The 21,332-nt window shown below is 34.9% G+C and overlaps 1 protein-coding gene across 2 annotated transcripts in view; it reads left to right on the plus strand.

The window, feature by feature from the left end:
* The window catches only part of LOC149415242 (arrestin domain-containing protein 4-like), a 137,500-nt gene extending 119,168 nt beyond the window's left edge, over positions 1-18,332 (plus strand). Inside the window, exons 1-7 of one of the 2 annotated variants that reach the window (XM_089642335.1) lie at positions 2,914-3,130; positions 6,528-6,701; positions 8,900-9,111; positions 10,723-10,905; positions 13,145-13,333; positions 14,690-14,891; positions 17,921-18,332. In XM_089642335.1, coding sequence (XP_089498461.1) covers positions 3,013-3,130; positions 6,528-6,701; positions 8,900-9,111; positions 10,723-10,905; positions 13,145-13,333; positions 14,690-14,891; positions 17,921-18,033 — 1,191 coding nt within the window. In that variant the 5' untranslated portion in view covers positions 2,914-3,012 and the 3' untranslated portion in view covers positions 18,034-18,332. Of the gene's footprint in view, positions 1-2,913; positions 3,131-6,527; positions 6,702-8,899; positions 9,112-10,722; positions 10,906-13,144; positions 13,334-14,689; positions 14,892-17,920 lie in introns of those variants that run through there. The other variant, XM_089642336.1, reaches the window with a different exon arrangement.
* Positions 18,333-21,332: the final 3,000 nt, after the last annotated feature.

Below are 21,332 nucleotides of genomic sequence, written 5' to 3' on the forward strand. Positions count from 1 at the left end.
GCTTCAAAGACAGTCATCCAGAGGTAGACCAAAGAACTCCTGGATGACCCAATGCTCCAAAATCCTACAAAGAAACGGCCTAGATGAAAGCGACACTCAGAACCGAAGAAGCTATAACCTGAGAACGAGAAGAGCCGACCCCAACAGCCTACCTAGGCAATGAGTTGCGATAGTGCTAGGAAGAAGAAGACATAGAGGCGGTGTTTCGCGCTTCTAATTTTTATTTTTATTGAAGTGAAACTTCTTTAGGCGCGTAATTCGGGGACGGAGTAAAACCGAGTCAGGATCGACACGAAAATGCGGGTACCCCCACCACCGCTCACCGTTCACTGTCCCTCTCTCACCATATGCGCTTGTTGAGGTGGGGGAGCCGCTCACGAACGTTCTCTCCCGACACGGGACAACAATCGATGCAGTTTTTGCACGATTCATTAAGGATTTAAGTGCTCATGTATATATCTCGCACTTTAGTTACCATAACCCAATTATCACGACATTAGGAAATGATATTCATGAAATTGACAATGAAAATGGCACATGATTGGTTAATTGTCATTGTAATTTCTTTGTAATTTTTAATTGTAATATTGTTATTTATGTAATATTGTATACTTGTGAATAAATTGAAAATTTTTGGAACTATACATTAATCGAACGTCATTCATCTATAAGAAAATATTAGAAAAAGCAAATCCATGCTTCGTCGTTGAATTATTTAACCTCTAATTTTCAAACTAACCTAAGAGAGAAAATAGAGATGATGAAATGAAAATAGAGAGAGAGGAATACTAGAAGTTTCACTTCTGTCTTGCGTAGGCTTTTTTAATACTAATATGATATTTATATGCAGAAAGTTTCTCACAACTAGCAGATAAAAAAACCTGGCGGTTTGAAAACTTCAACGGTTCTTTTTGATAATAACAGAGTGCGCAACTTCCGTTTACAACAATCCTAAACTGTGCAGTCATTAGAATAATAATACTCAGATTACATATTTATTGTTTTATCGATTGATTCGTAAAACTCAATTAATTTTATTTTTTTTTAATTTTAGTAAATCAAATTAAATAAAATTATTATTAAGTTCTGCAAGTATTTTTTGTGTTTTTATTATTACAGCTATTTCGGCTTTCAAAGATGTTTTAGAATGGCCTTGAAAGCCGAAACAGCTGTAACAATAACGAAAACCAAAAATTACTTTCAGAACTTAATAATAATTTTGTTAAATATGATTAACATTAAATTTAAAAAAATGATATTCAGATTATATTTAAGATTATTTACCTCTACCTCTTCCTCGCCTCGTCACCAAATTCGATACTCCCTCTCCCTCTTCTATCTTCCCATAAGTACACTTTAACTCTGTTATTAATTTAATATGTTTTTAAATAACCCTGATGAAGGTTCAGGGTGAACCGAAACCGGTTGGTTTATATATTGAAAATATATGCAATAAAGTGGTATTAAAAACAAAATTATTTTATTCTAATTATTATAAGAATTTATTGTAAACATAAGATTGTTTCTTACTTGCCACATTTTATAGTCCTATTGTTTATTTTAATGTTATTTTTATTTTTTTTAAATATAGTATTCAAAACTGCATAATTAATGGAACATAATTGGTTTATTGAATTATTCATTTAGCAATGTATCAAAACAAATAATAAAAAAATTAAAATATAATGAAATAAAAAATACAGTGTGTGGCAAGCCTACGCACGACGAAATTGAAATTTTTAGTATTCTTCTCTCTCTCTCTTTTCATTTCATTCTCTCTTTTTTCTGTCTAGTGACATATTTATAAGAAGCATGTGATAAAAAAAATTAAAAGTTATAAAAATATGGGATTCGAACCCGGGTCCTGCATAACGAGTGTCGAACGCTCTGCCTCTAGACCGCGAGGAGAGGTATCTCTCGCGACGCGGTGTTATCGGCCTTGATTAGTAATTTTAATGATTCAAAATAAAAATAATTAATCAAAATACCGAGCGACTCTACCGGCTCGATTTGTAAGCTATATTTCGACAAAAATATCATATAGGTACCGTAAATTAAAGTAAAGCTAAATTGACAAATTTATGTAATTTTTTACTACATTATTACAAATCGTTGATAAAAAAAAAATAATTAATCAAAATACCGAGCGACTCTACCTATAAGCTATATTTCGATTAAAATATCATATAGGTACCGTAAAGTAAAGTAAAGATAAATTAACAAATTTATGTAATTTCTTACTACATTATAACAAATCGTTGATAAAACAAAATTAAAAGTTATAAAAATATCGGATTCGAACCCGGGTCCTGCATAACGAGTGTCGAACGCTCTGCCTCTAGACCGCGGTTATTACGTATTCGACCAAAATATCATACAGTCAAAATATCTAAAAGTCGCAGCACGAGAGCATTTTATCACTTTTCCTCGTATTAAAAAAATCACAAAATGAAAAAAAAAATAGTTTAAGCGGGGATTGAACCTCGGTTCTTCACGACGAGAGTCGGGCGCTCTGCCTCTAGACCGCGAAGCTGAGTTTGGAGGGTGACCTAAACTAGGTATATAATATTAGCTAGGCTCCTATAGCGAAATGATCACGGTTTTTCGTGACGGTCATGCGTCGGTTTTACTCCGTTCCTCAAAATTGCATGACGCGCGTAAAGAAGTTTCACTTCAATAATGTAATTAATACCTACCCATTCTGCCTTACTTATAATTACAAAAATACCCCTGTAAGTCTAGTTTTCATACTAACGAGACTATTTAACAATTCATTAGTCAATTTATGCACTGTATAGAATAAATGCTTATCGTTTAATCGTTACAAAGGTATCTAGCTTGTGGTTTATTCGGAGATAAGATAGCTGACTAAAAATACAACATTCAATCATTTTGCGAAAGGTATCAGTGAGAACGTTGCCATTTGTGAAGTGATTACTGTTATTATTGAACCTTAGTACGGAGAGACAACTAATAATAATTATTACTGTTCAATGTTTTAAGTTTTGAAGCATGTCTTTGAAAACGTGTACTGTTGTGTTCCACGAATCTCCGAAAGGGGAATTCAAAAGTGGACAAATCGTCGGTGGCTTATTCAACACAACTCAGGATAAGCCAAAAAAAATTTTAGGTGAGATGTTTGTTTTATTTTTTGTTATTTTGGTCATTTTTATTGTAGTCAATGAAGATTATAATATTTTACTTTATTTTAAGCATATTCACATCGTATAATATGAATCAGTTGTTACTATCACATCGAGAAACGTCTGGACGCGAAACACAAAGCTGGTTGGTTGCTGGGAAGTAAATTATGAACATTTATAAAAGTGTCTTAACTAAATACTTAAACGAAATATTCGACTCTGAAAATAGAACCGAATTTTTTTGCCGAATTTGGACTTCGCAAATTTGTTCATAACGTGGCGAGTAATTTGCGCTCCCATGTAAAAATGTCTATTCATTCAAGAGCAGATTTTACTTTTAAGAAGTAAATGGTGATATTATAATGCGAGATGCCTATTTACTGTCAGATTGATTTATTGACGAATCACAGTCAGCTTCACTCCCTTCGTTCTTCAACAGTTGATTTTACCCCTCGCCATTATCTGCTCGTCTATTAATTCCTATGTCTGTGTCTAAACCCCAAAAAGTGAATAAACTTAAAAGTGTTGGAAATACTTTGAGTGAATGCAATCAAGAACTGCCACATATGGAATTACAATCAAAACAATATACATAACCCAACAATTACATGTTAACAAATGTATGTAAATAAAAAATTTAAAAAAAACAGAGGTACTTAATTTATGTAAGGTATTTCATTTAAGGTGTAGTGATATTTAAATTTAACTATGTCTTATTATAAATTTATTTATATAATGATTTTGTGTTGCTTAGCAATAAATTAACTACATATAGAACTTGTCAAGTTCCAGATTAGAAGATACTCTCAGTATTTTTCTGGTGAAAAAGCACCACCAAGAAATTGAATCGTTGCTTGAAATGGCTTTAGCCTCGATTGGTGACTAGACTTTAATAGCCCGTTACTTCTCCGGCTTCATTTCCTTATTTACTTCCCCTCCCCACTACCTCCAGCCTCACAACATACCCTAATTGGGAATGCCATATTCTCACTGTCTTCAGACGGTTAGAAGCAGTTGGGACTCTTGTGCGGTATTCACATTAAAAAATAATTTAAAATAAGTTTGTGTGGATCACTAACTAATTGATATTTTTATCAGTTTTGCAATTCATATCAGCTGTTAATATTCCTTCCTTATAAATCTATTGATTATCAACAAACAAACAAGATAAATTTATTTTAAAATCCTAGAAAAACGATCTTTAGGTCATACATAAAATAGCTATATAAGTAAAATAATGGTTTATAGAAAGTGATTTTTTTTTATATTAACTCCACACAGGAGGCACTGAAGAAAATAATTTATAACCGTGTACAAATGTTGGGCGCGCGTTTGGCGTGTATCCCGACTACGCACCAGTGCCGAAGGGATCAGTGACGCTAGTTCCTCAGAGCATCTTCCATTGTAATACCGTTAGAACAAGGACAGCATACCTACCTGACGCCTGTGCTCTAAAGATTGCAGTCCGTTTGTTAAGATTGGGGAATCTATCAAACGGACCGCCCGTTTTTGCACAGAGTCAAGGGTTTTTTTCAGGTATTTAGGGGCTCCGTACCAGAGATGGCTGCCAAATTCGACAGTAGGGCGCACTTGCGATTTGTACAGGGTCAGCAGTTGTGTACTATTAAAGTATCTGCTGGCCCTGTACAGTACGCCCAGCTTCTGAGAGGCCAGCTTTACTCTGGCTTCGATGGAGCCCCCATACCTGAGCTGGTCATTTATAGTTACACCAAGCATATCAATGGAAGGCCTGTTCGGAAGATTGCTTCCGTTGAAGGAGACTAGATTATCATTTAGATCCCTTTTAGACGTAATCAGACAGGATTGGGTCTTTGAAACATTGGATTGACTTGCATCAAAATGTATCTGTTTTTTTTATAAAGACATGAATTCAACTAAAATAAAGCCAGAATCTTAACGACGTAAGTGAAGCAGCCGTGCACAAAAAAAGCGACGCGCGGCCCTGGTGTATTGGACAGACCCAAGGTTGTATTTGCCCTATCAAATCTCTAAAATAATGTGGAAATCTTAATGACATAAGTGATGAAGTCTTGTAAAAACAATATTCGGCTCGCGGCACGGCGAAATGGACGGACTTACGGTCGACTTTGCTGCGAATCTATAAAATCGATCTTCCCGTGGGAAACCCGTGGGATGTATTTTAATTATTTCTGATAATGTATTACTCTAAACTCTCAAATGTTTCTAGAGGGATCCCTCGGAAAGTTACTAATTCATGGTCTAGATTGTCTAGAAAAATGAAATCTGATGCTTACCGCTAATTTTTTTGTTGAAAAACGTTTTATATAAATTATTTTAATGGTAAGGCCTAGTTTTTATTTATCTTATATATAAATAACTTACATCCTCAAGAATCCCGCTAGAAATATTTGAGATTTTAGTAATACGTTCATCAGAAATAATTAAAATGTTAGCGTAGAGCAAACCCCCGTTATTAGAGTCTAATTTCGCCTTAACCGAATTAGTTTTAATTACAAGATTTATTATGTCACTATTAAAACATTTTAATTACAATTCATTCCAAAAGATCGGGAAGTTTTCCATTCTACGGCTAAAAATTTGGTGATTTATTTTATTTTATGTTTATTCATAAAAGTAATGGCTACATATAATGATATATGTACTATAAACGATGTACCCATGTAGAGCAAATGGATGAAGAAAGAAGTGTAAGGAGAATGTATCACGCAAAGTGTAGAAGAAGTAGGGGTCACCCAAGGAAGACGTAGCATGATCACGTGAACCAAATACTCGAGTCGCGCGCCGTGTCAAGAGTCAGAATTATAGAAGAGTATGTATCAATGTGAATGAGGCAATGTCTGCCAAGAGTGAAATTTAGATTCTTTGAAATTGAAGTTTATATTTACGAATCTCTCTAGTAATGAATTTTTCAAAATTATAATTGAATTGCCTCATTGTTTTTTTTTTTACATTTAGGAGTTGGGAGAACGGAGTTTTATCTAAGATTACGATTATTTTTAAATGGTGCAGTTTTATTTGCGATATTATATTTGTGTATTTGTAATATTATTTTTGGGTATTTGTAATATTATATTTGTGTATTTGATATTATATTTGTGTATTTTTAATATTATATTTGCGTATTTGTAATATTATATTCGTGTATGTGTAATATTTAATGTGTATTTTTGAAATTTTGCATTGTGGAAATATAATGCCTTTAGTGTTATGCCTTTTACTAAGCAGAAATTCTGATGAATTTGTACTTGGTTTAAGTAGAATTGTTTGTGCATGATTTTATAAGTGCCACCACATCCTATAATCTATGTTATTATTGGCAGAAGTCAAAGTATATCATTTTATGTCTACAGACGGTTAATAAATAATTGTTTGTTTCTTCAGGTATGACATGGGAAATTATCGGTGAAGCAAAAACTCAGTGGAAAGGAAAGCATGGCGAAGGTTCCAACAAAAAGACAGAAAAATTCGGAGCACATGATATTTATTTTAGCACTGTCCCCACAAACTTCATACCTTTACACAACCTACAACCTACCGGGGGAAACAGAAAAAATGGTAAGCTTGAAGGTTGGTGTGATAACTCAGTCGGGAGGTCGGGTACGTTTTTATGTAGTAAACTGACCACTGAATTTTTATTAAACGTTTTGTTAAACTACATAAAATGGAATAGGGATCAGACAAGATAACTTGCAGGTACATTAATAGCAAAGTAATCAACAACCAAATCAACCTTAGTAAAAGTCCTGTACTTTGTCCGGTAGATTGTTCCATATTGATAACGTGCATTCTCTTTCCAATCCTCCCCTATTCGTACTACCTCCTCCATTGGAGTCAGCCCATTGTTTACAACCGTATGTGAAAGCTTAATATATTAATAACACATATTACTTGTATATTTTAGATTTTAGTAGAATTTTGTACCGCTCTGAAGAAGATACGGTTGTAGCGAAAGCCGGTCGGCATTAAATATAAAAAGTGGTGTTTACTAAGTTACTGTTTTATTTTAAATTTTAAATTATAATGTAGTAGTGTAGCGTCCTTCGTGGCAGCCGGACGCGTCCTAACGCGTCCTAAGCGTCAACCTTTTTGTGTTTTTTTAGTATTGTCAAGGGAAATGAGGCAACATCCATTTGAAATTATTTTAAAATCAATCAATCAAAATTTTAAATAAACTTATCAACCATTTGTTAGAACTTTATAATATGTGATTTGAGTGCAGTGTGTTAAAAGTGAATATTCGGATATTTTGTTCAAAATATTCGACATTCGAAACGAACGTCGATCGGTAAATGCACCCCAGATGTTTTCAACGGAATTCTCGGGAACTCTGAAGGGCCTAGCAAGTGTTAGTAAGCTAAGCCCAAGGTAATTTACTATCCCGACCATCGCCTTTTATTGCGGGCAGAATGCACTCCTTCAATAATCGCCAGGATGGACTCGCCGAACGTCTATGTGAGGTTTCAGCGCTCTATTAGCAGCATAAACACACCTCGACGGATGACGAACCTCGTGCTGGCACTGTTGGTGGACGCGGTGCACTCTCTTGCTGCAGCAGCTGGTCCAGTTTCTTCACCACCTAGGATTCTTGCTGCAGAGTCTCCATATTCTATCTCCGTCGAACATCACAGCGGTGCTGCCAAGGTCTGGTATCTGTGAGAGGATAATCTGTCAGCGCTTTATCAGCAGCAGACACATACCTGGACGGATGACTAACCTCGTGCTGGCACTGTTGGTGGACGCGGTGGACTCTTTCGCTGCAGCAGCTGGTCCAGTTTCTTCACCATCTAGGATTCTTGCTGCAGAGTCTCCATCTTCTATCTTCGAGTCACATGTTTCTGTACTTCATTTTACTTAATTTAACTTTATTTTTGTTATATTTATATTTTTTGTAATACCTGCATCGACTGTAAGGCGCCCCTGAAGTGATATCTCACAAATAGTCCAATGAATAAATAAATATAATGTCACATCACAAAGTACCTGATTCATATGAACGAATATATTATTTTTATTAGCACTAATTATTACCGTGAAACACCAATTGAATTGAACCCGCACCTTCTGATTGCCGGTCAGGTTCACAGAACCACTGTGCTATGTAACCACCAAATAATTCAATAAGTACTATTATTTCATTCGACAATTGCTTTTTCGATTTTTTTCACCAGAAAACAACTAACGTCATGTTTGTAGGAAAGCAATTGATTTCTCAATAGGTGGCGTCGAGATATATTATATCTTTATTTCATGGTGAAATATTTTGATTTGTCAAATATTATTCATTTTTATTAAAGGTAGAATTATTTTTTTACAAGACAAGTTTTTTATGTATAACAAATTATTATAAGCAATAATTATTAACCTGAAACACAAATATAGAGGTGCGGTTTCTTCAATAAAATAAAATAAAAACTTTGTCTTGAGAAAACGTAATTTTTACCTTTACTAAAAAAGAATATATTATTATTCCTACAGTTTTTTATCATTTATTACTCAATTAATTTGATTGTATGATCTAACATATTTTATTAGTAATCCAGAATTCTCTTATAATTTGAATAAAAAATAAGCCCATTTATTTGTACATGTACACCTAATGTATTTGTAAGTGCCCGAGGGTAAAATATTTAAAAGCTTTGTAAAGTAAGATGTACGCGAAAAGTTAATCCCTTTCAGAATCTGATCCCCTGGTACCAAGATAATTTAGAATGTTATGTAATGTTTTAAACTTATTCGTTTTTTGTCTTTTTTAGATGAATATATAACGCTCAAGAAAGGTCTCACCTCGTTTGGTTTCTCTGCCCTTCTTCCTGAGGTTCTTCCTTCGTCTTATGAAGGACAGTTTGGCAGTATTAAATATTACATTAAAGTAACTGTAAAGAAAGATCCTAAGCACGATGATTCCATCACTTTTCCATTCACAGTAACCTGCAAAAATGAACTCTATGCAAATCCTGCAACATCCGTAAGTAACAATTTTATTTATTAATGTATTGCATTACACAATTTATTCACAGATGTAAGAGATATTTGACTCTCCAACTAAGAAGGATTCCCGTTTTAGAACAATCAAATTTATAAACTTAGATAATATTATTAATTGCCATTGATAAAAAAAAAACAAAAAATAGCAAGCATAATATTAAAAAACATGTTATTTTTTGTTATCACTCATATATATGATGTTATTGTATGTGATCACGTGTACGATCATTCACATAATACATTACTCAGACATCACTCATAATATATGTTATTGTATAATATCTAACTAATTAACCATCACGCCGTTTCCCCTCAGGAGTAGGCAGAGAGGATGGACCGCCAAAAACTCGGTCTTTGCACACACTCCTTGTCTCATTCACACTCATACCTCGTCTCATACATACTCTTCTATTATTCTGACTCTTGACATGGCCCGACTCGAGTATCTGATTCACTTGATCGTGCCATGTCTTCCTCGGGCGTCCCGACTTCTCCTACCATTCACAATCTCATTATATACTCTCCTTAGACTCCTTTCTGCGCTCATTCACCCTACATGCCCAAACCATCTAAGCGTCCTTTTTTAATCTTACTACGATTCACGATCTTCCCACACGATCATACATGGTTTTACCACACATACGCCTCAGGGATCTCATTTCAACAGCATTCAGTCTGCTTTCGTCCTTCCTCTGCCAGTTCCATTGATTCTCCTCACTTCCATACATCAGAGTAGGTATCAGCACTCTATTGTGGACTGCTAACTTCGCTTCCTTGGACATATGTTTGAACTAGCGCCAACTGCGTTCGGTCGTAAATTAATTAAATTAAATGCGTTTCTGAAAACAGGTACATAATTTATTAAAAATATATATACGTAGTTCTCAAAACTAAATTACAATAAACATATAATTTATTAGCAAAACTACCCATTGCAATGTAGATAATTCAAACACGAGGAACCAGTTCTTTTGTTTGAATTGGGAAGAAGCACCATCGTATGTTTAAAAGTTACATATATTTTTTTATGGATTTCTAAAAAATTGCATGAATCTCATAGTAAAGTAGAATGGATTTGTTTCATGTGTTTTAATGCAAAATAGTGGCATAGACATTTTGATGATGATTTTTTTGATGTGATGGTCTTGCTTCCCGTTAAACTTAAACGAAAGACTATCAATTTTATTTTGCAAAACAAATTTAGTGAAAAAAGACAATAATAATATTTTTAAGGTAGTAACTCCGCAAGATGCTGATACAATCCTTTGATAAGTTTGAAAAACTTTACAAATTTAATTTAAGTCTTGACTATTTACAAATGTTGTTAGGTCAGTCATAATTTGAAGAGTTTTTCTTATTGCTATCGCGTCTTTGTGTAACTTTTCAAATTACTTTTTTCATAATTTACGTTTGGGACCCTTTCTAATCTATAAAGCAAATTTCAACCCTTGAAAAATAAACCTATAGGTATTTCTCAAATGAAACTAACTCTCATTTTTTTTTTTTTTTTCATTTAAAATATTTTTGTCAAAAAAAAAAGTTATTTCTACGAAAACGTAATTGTGTTTCTAATAAGGAATATTTTTTTCAGATTCCCATAAGGCACGAACTAGTCAAATCTTTCTCCTTCTTAGGGACGAAAATAGGGACACTTTGGATATATTTTGACCTCCCGATGACAGGATATTTACCCGGTCAACAAATCCCCATTGACTGTCATGTCAAAAACCAAAGCAAAGTCTTGGTTTCTCATTTTATCTTCAGTTTTGAAAGGGTATGTTTAAAATTTTGTATGTTTACAAACCTACACATATAATACCTATTAACATTGTGGGTTGTTGGAAAGTAAGAGTTTCATAGATGAACGCACAGATGGCAGTGCATAGAGCATGCGTGGAAGTCCGCAAGATAGAGCCAGTGGCCAGTAGTCGCCAGGGCCAGTGGTAAGGCTCTCAGAGAAACTTACTGTTTCAGATTCCAATTAGCCAGCTTCTATTTAGGTCGACTATCGAGTCACCTTTAAAATACGCGGAGTATTAATAAATCCCTGATCAATCTAAAAGAACCATTTATTTATAAACTCCTTCCGTGACGAGTTGGAGACCTGTTTGTACGAACACAACAGCTGGCGCAGCCGGTAAGATAAAAGAGGCAGCGTTTATACATTATATCAATTAAGAACGCTTATAAAGTTTGTTACAAGTATATTTACAATTAATTTAACGAGAAGGTGGAGAGCAAGCTCGGAAGCACTTCGCGAACTCCACTATTGGCGGACAAGCAGTACAAAGATACTCGACCGTAAGGTCGCTGCTGTGTTTGCTTCCTACAAAATTACATGTTATGGAGAGTTGTTATGGGCTGCTGTTTGCAGGGTGATGAACAAACTCCGATTGAAGAAGGCACTAGCAGAATAATAATTTTAAAGGTTACGACAGGTTATTCATACCCTCCGATCTATGAATGAAAATAAAGCTTGCAACAAAAATTTCGATTGATTTTCATGGAGCAAAATTAGATGATAACATAGATACGGAATGTGATTCTTTACTTGATGGTGTGATAAATGTGTCTAATTGTGCGAGATAAATTTTGTACTGATAAGAAACAAACAGTGATTGGGACGAGGGGAATTTTCAGAATGACTAATTGGATAATATAATTAAATTGCTAATAGAAAAAAATAAGAATTAAAACATTTTGCTTATACAATATTTTAAATTATAAAATGACTGTATTTATACCACAATAATTTTGAATGTTCCCAAAATATTTTCAAAAATACTCATTTCGGTTGTGGGTTGTGGTTGTGACTGTGAATGATTGTAACTCTGGTTCGATGAACTCGGATATTAAGTGTCATTTTCAAAATTGGAACGCATTGCGTCATGAATTCAGACAAGATGAAGTATTTTCGTTCGATTAAATATTTTAACAGAATTATTATTGCTGTCATTTTAAAAACTGGTACTGATGTGTCACGTATTCAGACAAGCTGTAAAGTATCGACCCATTATAATAATAATATTTTTATTAACACATTCTTTTCGGGAAACGAGAAAACTCGTCATGCGCCTTTTTACAGTAAGACGTGGAAGACGAGTTTACTCGTAGTGTTGTGCAAAGCGGTAAGGAGCGGGAAACTTGTAAACGAGGGGGTTCTAAATGGATGCGGGGTCATGTGTTTTCTATTGTCGGCGGTACCCGATCCTATCAATACAATGAGTTTGAAACACAACAAAAAAATTTTAAAAATAAAATCGTTGTCGCGTATGCTCACAAAAAAAGCAGTGAAACGCGGTACGTGTGCAAGTTTTGCAATGTGCCCCTGCGTAAAGGAAAGTGTTTCAAACGCTATCACACATTGAAGCACTATTAGGTTATAGTTTTTTTTTTATATGTGTTGAAAATTTCTAAGTAATCTTGTAATTTTGTAATAATAAATTTCGATATGTTATTTCGATTGTGAAATACTGTTTTTTCTATGATTCCCAAGAAAGTAGAAAGTTTTTGTTCATAAAAAATGGAATTACACATACATTGCTAAGTAAATAAATAGAGACATCTTTTTAAACTAAAACACTGAACGTTTCATCGAAATATATCAAATAGATATGAATATTTTGCGGAAAGTCCAATTTTGGCGCTAAAATTAAAAAAAAAAAACACCCGCGCTTAGCCCCCAATTTGGCGGTAAAATACCCGACCATATAGTGTTAAGTGTGAATTTATTTTGTTTAATTTCTTCAAGTAAAATCGCATGATTTTTCAAGGTTCTGGGCTTTTGCCATTTTCAAGAAAGCTTTATTTTTTACTAACTAGCTAGATTTAACAAGTGATACCTCTTGCTTTTTCATTTTTAACTGCGCTAGTCTTATAATAACAATCTTAGTCACGTCTACGAGGTAACCAAAAAATGATTCCATGTTCAGCGCCCTTGAGGTGATTTCTCACGAAAACGGCGCTAAATAAATTAGCCAAATATTCAGCTACAATTTATTTTTTCTTTTCAGGTTGTAACATTTTTCAGCACATTCCCATGCGCAAGCAATTGTGTCGAGACGAACAAACTAGTGGAACAAGTCAGTAAAGATATTAACAAGGAGACGGAAGATAATGCTAAAGTTATTCTGATTGTACCCACCGTGCCCCCTTCTTCCCTTTACCGGAACTCCGTCATCTCTATTGACTACGTCATAAAGGTATGAAACAAGGCTGACAAATACAAACAAATTACGAATTTGGTGCTGTTGCTAAGTAAATTTCAATATTTTAAATAGCTTATTCACCCTGATTATTGAATATACTTGCGGTAAATCAACACAAAAACAGCAGTAACAACGAGCATCAATCAAAGCAATCACCGCCATTTGCAATCTATCGTTGCTCGATGGCACTGACTAGATCACGTGACACTTCAAAATCTGTCGCTTTTGGATGTACATTGTGATTCAGAATACTCGTGCAAGTCGTTTTTCTCAGAAATATGATGTGGCGTGAAGTGGAAGGGATTCAACAGAACAGTGGAAGGGATTTTAAATGGGAGCGTTAGAAGAATGGGATATCAGTGGATGGAGATTTAAAAAATATTCAACATCAAATATCTTCAAAAAAATATTATTATAACAATGTTTTTTGCACAAATGATGTTATTGCAACAGCAATTTTATTAGCAGCTAAAATGTTTCCACGATACCAATGTTTTTTCAGCATTTTTTTTCGCAATCGCAATATTTCTTGAAATAATATATTTTTGTATATACTCAGCTAGTCCCAGAGAGAGGTCATAATTGACGTCAAAGTTCTAGTAATTTTTTTATTATTTTAAAGAAAGACAAACATTAGCGAATTACGAATAACCTGACGATAATTTGAAAATATCCTACTACCACCACAATAAGCGGAAAATGTTGCTAATATCACGATGGAGGACGCCAGAGAACCGACGCCTGGGTGGGACCCAGACGCAATACCAATTCAGTCACTGTCCGGTCAAAAGTATCTTCTATCTTTTTCGTTTTTAGAAGGAAGAGTACAAACATCGATGATGTGCGTACGAGCTTTCTCTGGGACTAGTATTATAGGTTTAGTTTCCTGCTAGAACTATATTATTCAAATCTTCGAAACTAAAATAAAAAAAATAAAAAAAATAAACGAAATGAGTATATTTAAAACAAAAGTCAAAACATGGCTTAGAGATCAAAGTAATAATCAACTTACAAACATTATGAAGACAATGTAAAGACAATTCAAAACTAAATACAAAAATTTATGAAAAACTACAGGCCGCCTCAGAACAGGAAACCCTAGTGAGGAGGACTGTGAAAAAAATACAAAAAATATACTTATATTATACTTTAAACCTACATAATGTACAAATTTTGCTATTGATATTAATAAAAAATAAAAAAAAAAATAAAAAAAATATATATTATTTACTACATCTTTGTAGAATTCAAGTGTTTTTTTTTTTTCATTTATATATTTATCGCCGGCCATTCTTGGGTGTTTATTTAAATACTTTAGCAAACTGTCTAAATTATAACATTTCCTTTCAGGTCTGCGTAGTACTGAAAGGTTTCTACTCAAACCTGAAGTATGATTTTCCGATCACCGTCAAGCCAGGTGAAAACTTAGCAGTACTTCCCGTAGTACCTTACAATGCACCTTCGACATCTTCATCAGCTCCGCAGGAATTCGATCTCATCTGCCTTGAAGAACAGTTACCTTCCTCCCCACCACAATATGTTGACAACTCAGGTACGGAATTGTCATGAAAAATTAACATTAACTCCTTGGGCAATTTTGGGAGATATTCTTCACTGACAACAAACAACCGTAGGGTCTTTTTGGGAGATATATCTCAGCTTGCTTTCATAAAATTTATATTTAGTACTGATAAGAAATTTTGTATCGCGGAGAAAAATACGATTTAAACAGTGTTAGAATGAAAAAATACTGTGCTTTTAGTTTATATTTTTAAAAAGATACCCTAAATAATTGGAATGATTCTATGATTTAACATTAAATATTTGTCACGGATTGCAAACATTTAAATAAATATTTTTATGTTAAACGAAAAAAAGTGACATTGCATATGTCGATTTTTTTTAAATTATTCCCACACACGAGGGCCTGAAGAAAATAATTTCTCTCAGGTACTTTGTCATCTTTTGGGATGCTGTGTGAGGGGTCTTTTTTAAGAAAGGGAAGGAGAGGAAATTGTGGGCAGGTGGAATATGAATTAGTGTATCCAGGAGAGACGAACATATGAATATATCCCACCCAACGCGGCACAAGACGATGGGTCGAGAGACCAGTTGAAGAGGTCAAAGGGTCTCCCTAAACTAGCTTATCTCGATCTGGCGCGCAACGCAGCTGGTGGGAAGGCGCGTCCTGATCACACTTCACCCGATAAACCCGGGCACCCCTGCTAAATCACCAACGTAACGAACTACTTAAGGTGACCTATAGCAGAGGTATTGGTTATCCAATAAATGGTTCCTGGGGCGCCAGTACCCAAACCCGCCTCTTAAATCCTAAAATCTGAAAGGGTCTTTCATTGGCTCTCAAGAGCAGTAAACTATTTTAAAATAGGTTCATAAACAGCGAATTTATCTGGAATCAAATGTGATGCAAAAATATTTTAGAAAGATTCGAAAAAAAGTTAAGAAAAAAGAAAAAGAGAAAAAATGTCTAATTTTATTATTTTTGAGAAATATAGTATTATATTACGAAGTATAACAATTGAGAAATACTATTTGAAGAGTTTCATATTATACTTTTGAATTTTTTAAAATTTGTTTCCAATCTTATATTAACCGGTAATTGTTCGAACCAGTTCACGCTTAAATATATTTTTTTAAAGTGTTGAGCTGTTTGTGGTGTTCTGTGGTGATGTGTAATGCAACCATTAAATGCTACTTGATTGAAGGTTTACTATCATCATTTAAGAAAATCGAGAATGTTTTTTTATTGGGAAGGATTGAAGGGATAATATTTATAATTGTAGGCCATTTGTTAGGCACTATTAAAAAAGCATATTTCAGTACTTCCACGCAATTTGTTTGTATTTATGGAAAACACCTACATCATCTAAGTAAACCCTTAGTTAGATTACCTTAAATAGATTTGTGTAGAAATAGTGCAAGCAAATAGTATCAAAATGCAAAAAAATAAATAAAAAATTCACACTTTCTTGCAGAATGCAGACCTTGTTATTTACTTTTTTTTAAATTTCTTCGCTAAAAACCTTTCTTGTATCACCAAATACCAAATCTCAATGATCTCATTCGATACTTCACTCGACCAAGTTTTTTTATATGTTTTTCGAAAATCCCTATCTCTCCCCTCCCCTGTTTCGCCATTTTTTTGGGCGGCCTCTGCAGTTTTTTTTATTCCCAAGTTTGATCAAAGTTTCATAAATGCATTTTGTCATTTATCAAACCAAGGTAGAAAAACTAAAAGGGTATAAAATAAATCCAGATAAATTGTTATCAACTTCTGCCGGTCTCTTACTGTCTCCCATTAATTTATTATGCCTTGTTAATATTGATATACAACCAGGATGTAAATGTTTTGACAAATAGTAATTTCCCTCTGCTCACCGTCCAGATACTACTTTTTAGTCGCACAAATACTTGTTCGTCCTGTAGGCTTATTATAGAGAGGACTCAGTTTTCATATCTCTATTATATATCTATATTTTCACAAATGTAAAGATCGTTGAGGAAGCTCATAAAACATGAAGTGATATAACAGATGAACAGTAGGGAGATAAAGTATAGTTGTGAAACCGCACGAGCTCGAATACTTTCTTGCTCTCACCTAATACGACATCCTTATCTACGTTCAAACTGAGGTCATCGTAGATCTCCTATTGGATATGCAGCTCACAGTTTACCAATCAGTAGCTTGGCCTCCCGCTACCTACCGAATTATGTACCACGGATGGCCTATAAAAGCCAGTGCACGGCTCTGAACCAAACAGAGGCCCCGAGCCAGTCGTAGGCTCAAGAGCTACTCATTCCAGCGAGAACTTAGGGAAATTGTAGGCTCAATACCTGATAACTGATGGCGAGATGTATCGTCCCTTTCAGTGAGATGGGAGAGTGCCTAGAGGAATTCTTTATCTTTCCTACCTAGTCCGAAGTTTATTATATTCATTATAACTATTCATCATCATCACTTTTGGCTCTACAACCCCTGGTAGGTCTTGGCCTCCTCAAGAGTCTTCCTCCACTCATCTCGGTCCCGCGCCAGTTCTCTCCAGTTTTGAAGCTCCAAGGCAGATAAATCTTTGTGGACGTTGTCGCTCCATCTTAACCTTGGCCTTCCCAGGCTCCTTCTGCCTATCGGTCTTGAGCTCAGCAGGGACTTTGGTTCTTGATGCTCGGTCATTCTCTCCACATGACCTAGCCACCGAAGTCTTCCCAGTTTTATGAATTTTGTGACGTTTAGCTCCTTAAACAGAGTATAGAACTCATTGTTATAACGTCTGCGCCAAAATCCATTTTCTAGAACCGGTCCGAAGATGCGCCTCAAAATTTTCCTTTCAAAAACATCCAGTGCTCGCTCATTCTTCTTAGTTAGAACCCACGTCTCGGCTGCGTACTTAAGCACTGGTCTAATTAGTGTTTTGTACACTAATACCTTGGTGGTTCTGGAAAGCATCATTATAACTATTACAAACTATTTATTAGTTCCTTTTGTCACAAATTAGCGCCCAATGTGTGGCTGTGATAAAGTTTTTTAAAAGCACATAACTAATGATTTTTATTCTATTCCAGATTTGCCAACCTACGAGGAATCTGAACAGACGATCAAGGCTATGGAGAACTACGAAACTTCTTATTCTTCAAGGCCTCCTGATTACACCAAATCAAAAAACCCTCTTGACTGACTAACTAACATTTCTGTTTTACCCTAACGATGTACGCAGAATATGAATAGAATGCAGACAAAGGAATGTACATATTCTATCTGATTAAGTATTGCAATAATTAACATTGTGACACTCTTTTAAAATCTATTTGCCAGCCCATCCACCATGTGGCGCCTTTACTAGTTTTCTTTTCAATATATTAATATTCATTATTGTTTATGTTATGTTTTTTTTAAATATTTATAATGAAAAAAAAAATGCTGTAATGAAGAGTTAATTATTTTCCTAACTGTTAATAAAAAAACATTTGCCATTGCCAAAGCTGAAGTACCCAAAGAACTAAACAACTTTAGTAAATCTTCGTGTGAAAATGTTGTCTTTAGGATATGTTGGAACAGCATCTTGAGAAAATTTGATTTGCATAGATAAATCATGTATGCAGATATTATTTTTTTTCATAACTAGGACAGTCAGATTATTACACTTATCCTCTTTCAATACATTTATTGCATTTCATCAATTAAATGCGTTTTAAAGAATTCATTTTTTCACTTATAAGAGATAATACTCGAATGGTGTAATTTTTTTTCAAGCATATTTTCCTGATCGCTTGGGAAGCAGTTAACACCAATTGTACAATTTAAAGTTTTGTATTTTTAATGCTAACTATGCCCTTTATTATTTAATCTAGTTTTACTTCAAATGATGTAAAATGTAGAGTCACGTGGGGTAACCGTACGCGGAGTGTAAGTGTTCGCAGTGATGTTTTCGACAAGATTGTGCCTGTTAAGCGCCCGCGCGTTCCTTAATTCAGTAGCGTTCTGGATCGCGCCGAAGCGGGACATGTGTACAGTTCATGCTGATTTGTCAATAAAAAATGGTAGGTAAATTACTTTTTTTCGTGCTTTTCTTAAATTTTTCATTTTCGTTACGGATGTTTGCTATTGTGTAACCAGCTGTGTGAGAGCCACGTAGTCTACGATAATTTTTGGTGAAATATTGTTAGTTAGACGGGTGCAAAGTGATAATTCTAATAAAGATAACCACTAATCTGATTTTTAAATTTTATTGAATTTTGGTGTGATGGGGTAAGTGTGCTGGGGTAAGCGTTCGCAGTTGGACGATTGCGAACACTTACCCCGATAGATAAAATTGACTTTAAAGCATAATATTTCAACTCTCGTTATTTTTTTACAGTGAAATATGCCGCGTGTGTACGTGAGAAAGCACCCGGAGAGATCAGTTTGCACTCAAGAGCAGATTGAAACTGCAAAAAGGCTTATGAAAGAGGGGAAGAGTCAGCGGGCTGCTTCAGATATTGTTGGGATCAGTGAAGCCACTCTGCGTAAACGCCGCAGTAAATAATAATTATTCATTTATTTTCAGGCCGAAATCGTTGATTAAAAAAACTGACGAAATGTTCCATGGCCTGACTATGCAGACAATGAGAAAATTTTGTTTACGAGTATGCTGAAATCAACAAGATCAACCAATACCAAGTTGTCTCGATTTTCGATAAAGCCTTCAAGAAAGTTGCAACTGTGGGGAATGCGGTATCAGGTTTTAAAGTAAGCGGAATACATCCTTTACAGTGAACAGTGACAGTGAACTCTTCACCGAAGCTGATTTTGCAGCTGTTTCTGTTACTGATATGTTCGAGCCCCAACCTGACGTATCCATTATCTCTCCGTTAGCTAATCAAGAGCAAAGTGACATATGATCAATAATTAGCACAGATATTCTGAACAATCAGATCTCTTGCTATGCCAAAATACATGCGGCACCAAGCAACCCACAAACGTCTCTCAGACCTAATAAAAATATTATTCGTCAGCTTCTTACGATCCGATTGAAAATGCAATTAAAGTTCAGGCCAGCTCTCTACCACAAGATGCAACATCAGTCCTTAACGTCCCAATATTTGTTGTAAGACCTCTACCAAAAGCAACCCATAAACAAAAACGACGAAAAAATGCTTGCAAGTCTGAAATAATTACCTCAAGTCTCTATAAAAAGAAACTTCATCAGAAGCAGAGAGATCCAGATGCAAACATGGTCCGAAAAACAATAATTAAAACCATGGAAATCGGACGATCACCTCTTTTCAAGAAAGTCGCACCACAAAGCGTAAGGCGGGAGATTCCAGCGTGCATAACTGTTTAAAGAGAGCACAAAAACAGGCTTCTAAGGACTATTTTTGCTCACAATGCAAGGAGAAATATCGAGATCCACCAACAGAAGATTGGATACAATGTATTGTGTGTAAAGCATGGTGGCATGAGAACTGCACAGACTACGATAAGGGGCAATTTAAGTGTGATAATTCCAATAGAGGGTAACTCTTCGCGGTGCGAACACTTACCCTATGGTATGCGTATACTTACCCCGCACACGGGGTAAGTGTACGCAATCGACATGCATGTAAACTTTTTTATATAACAGTTTCATTTATGGACCATATGAGGTTTTTATGGTTGTTTGAGGTGCCTTAATAATCGATCATTTTAATAAACAAAAAAATTGAGTAAAATACCTAAAGCTTTTTAATACAAAAATCCTAATGTAAAAATTGCGCACGGTTACCCCACGTGACTCTAATGACTTGTTAAAGTAAATAGAGTATATCCTTTAGCACCCTGTATACACTTCAAAGCAGTGAAAAAAAACTGAAACATAGAATAAAAAGGGGTAAAATAGAAACGTAAATTTAAATAGGTGTTAAAATATGGTCAAAATACCACGTCTTACCACGTCAGGAACTCTCTAACGGTGTAAACTTGTCTATGATACGAAATAAAACCTCTTGCGTTTTGTCAACCTAGCCAAGCACATCGTTTCATTAAGAACCTAATTAATGTCATATGTCATAACAGGTGATAGGCCTAGGACATTCCTGCCTCGATCAATTAATTTCTCCGCGACAGTGTGTTATCCTGATATCAACGTCCTGACCTTGATATTAGGTTGCAGAACGAGAACATTTAGTTGTGTTGTGTTATGTTTGTACATTCGAGCTGTGTCATGAGCGTACCGAAACTCAAAGGGCGCGAAAACTATAGTGGTGCTTTGCGGCAGAAAACGTCTTAGTGTTGGAAGGAACGCTAGGATGCATTAAGCCAGAGGAAGGTCATATGCGCAGCTGCAGGATATTCCAAGACCAGAGCCAATTTTATATTGACTATAGATTTCTCCATCAATGTACATATAAAATAAGAAGAAAGACAACAAAGGAACTATGGGATAAATTTAAATCGTTGTAGGATGGTTCGGCATTTACCAGAAGGATAAGTCTGTTAAGAAACTTCATATCAATTAGA

Source organism: Hesperophylax consimilis, chromosome 18 (genome assembly GCF_061612785.1).
Source record: "Hesperophylax consimilis isolate HC1 chromosome 18, BYU_Hcon_1.0, whole genome shotgun sequence".
Classification (NCBI taxonomy): domain Eukaryota; kingdom Metazoa; phylum Arthropoda; class Insecta; order Trichoptera; family Limnephilidae; genus Hesperophylax; species Hesperophylax consimilis.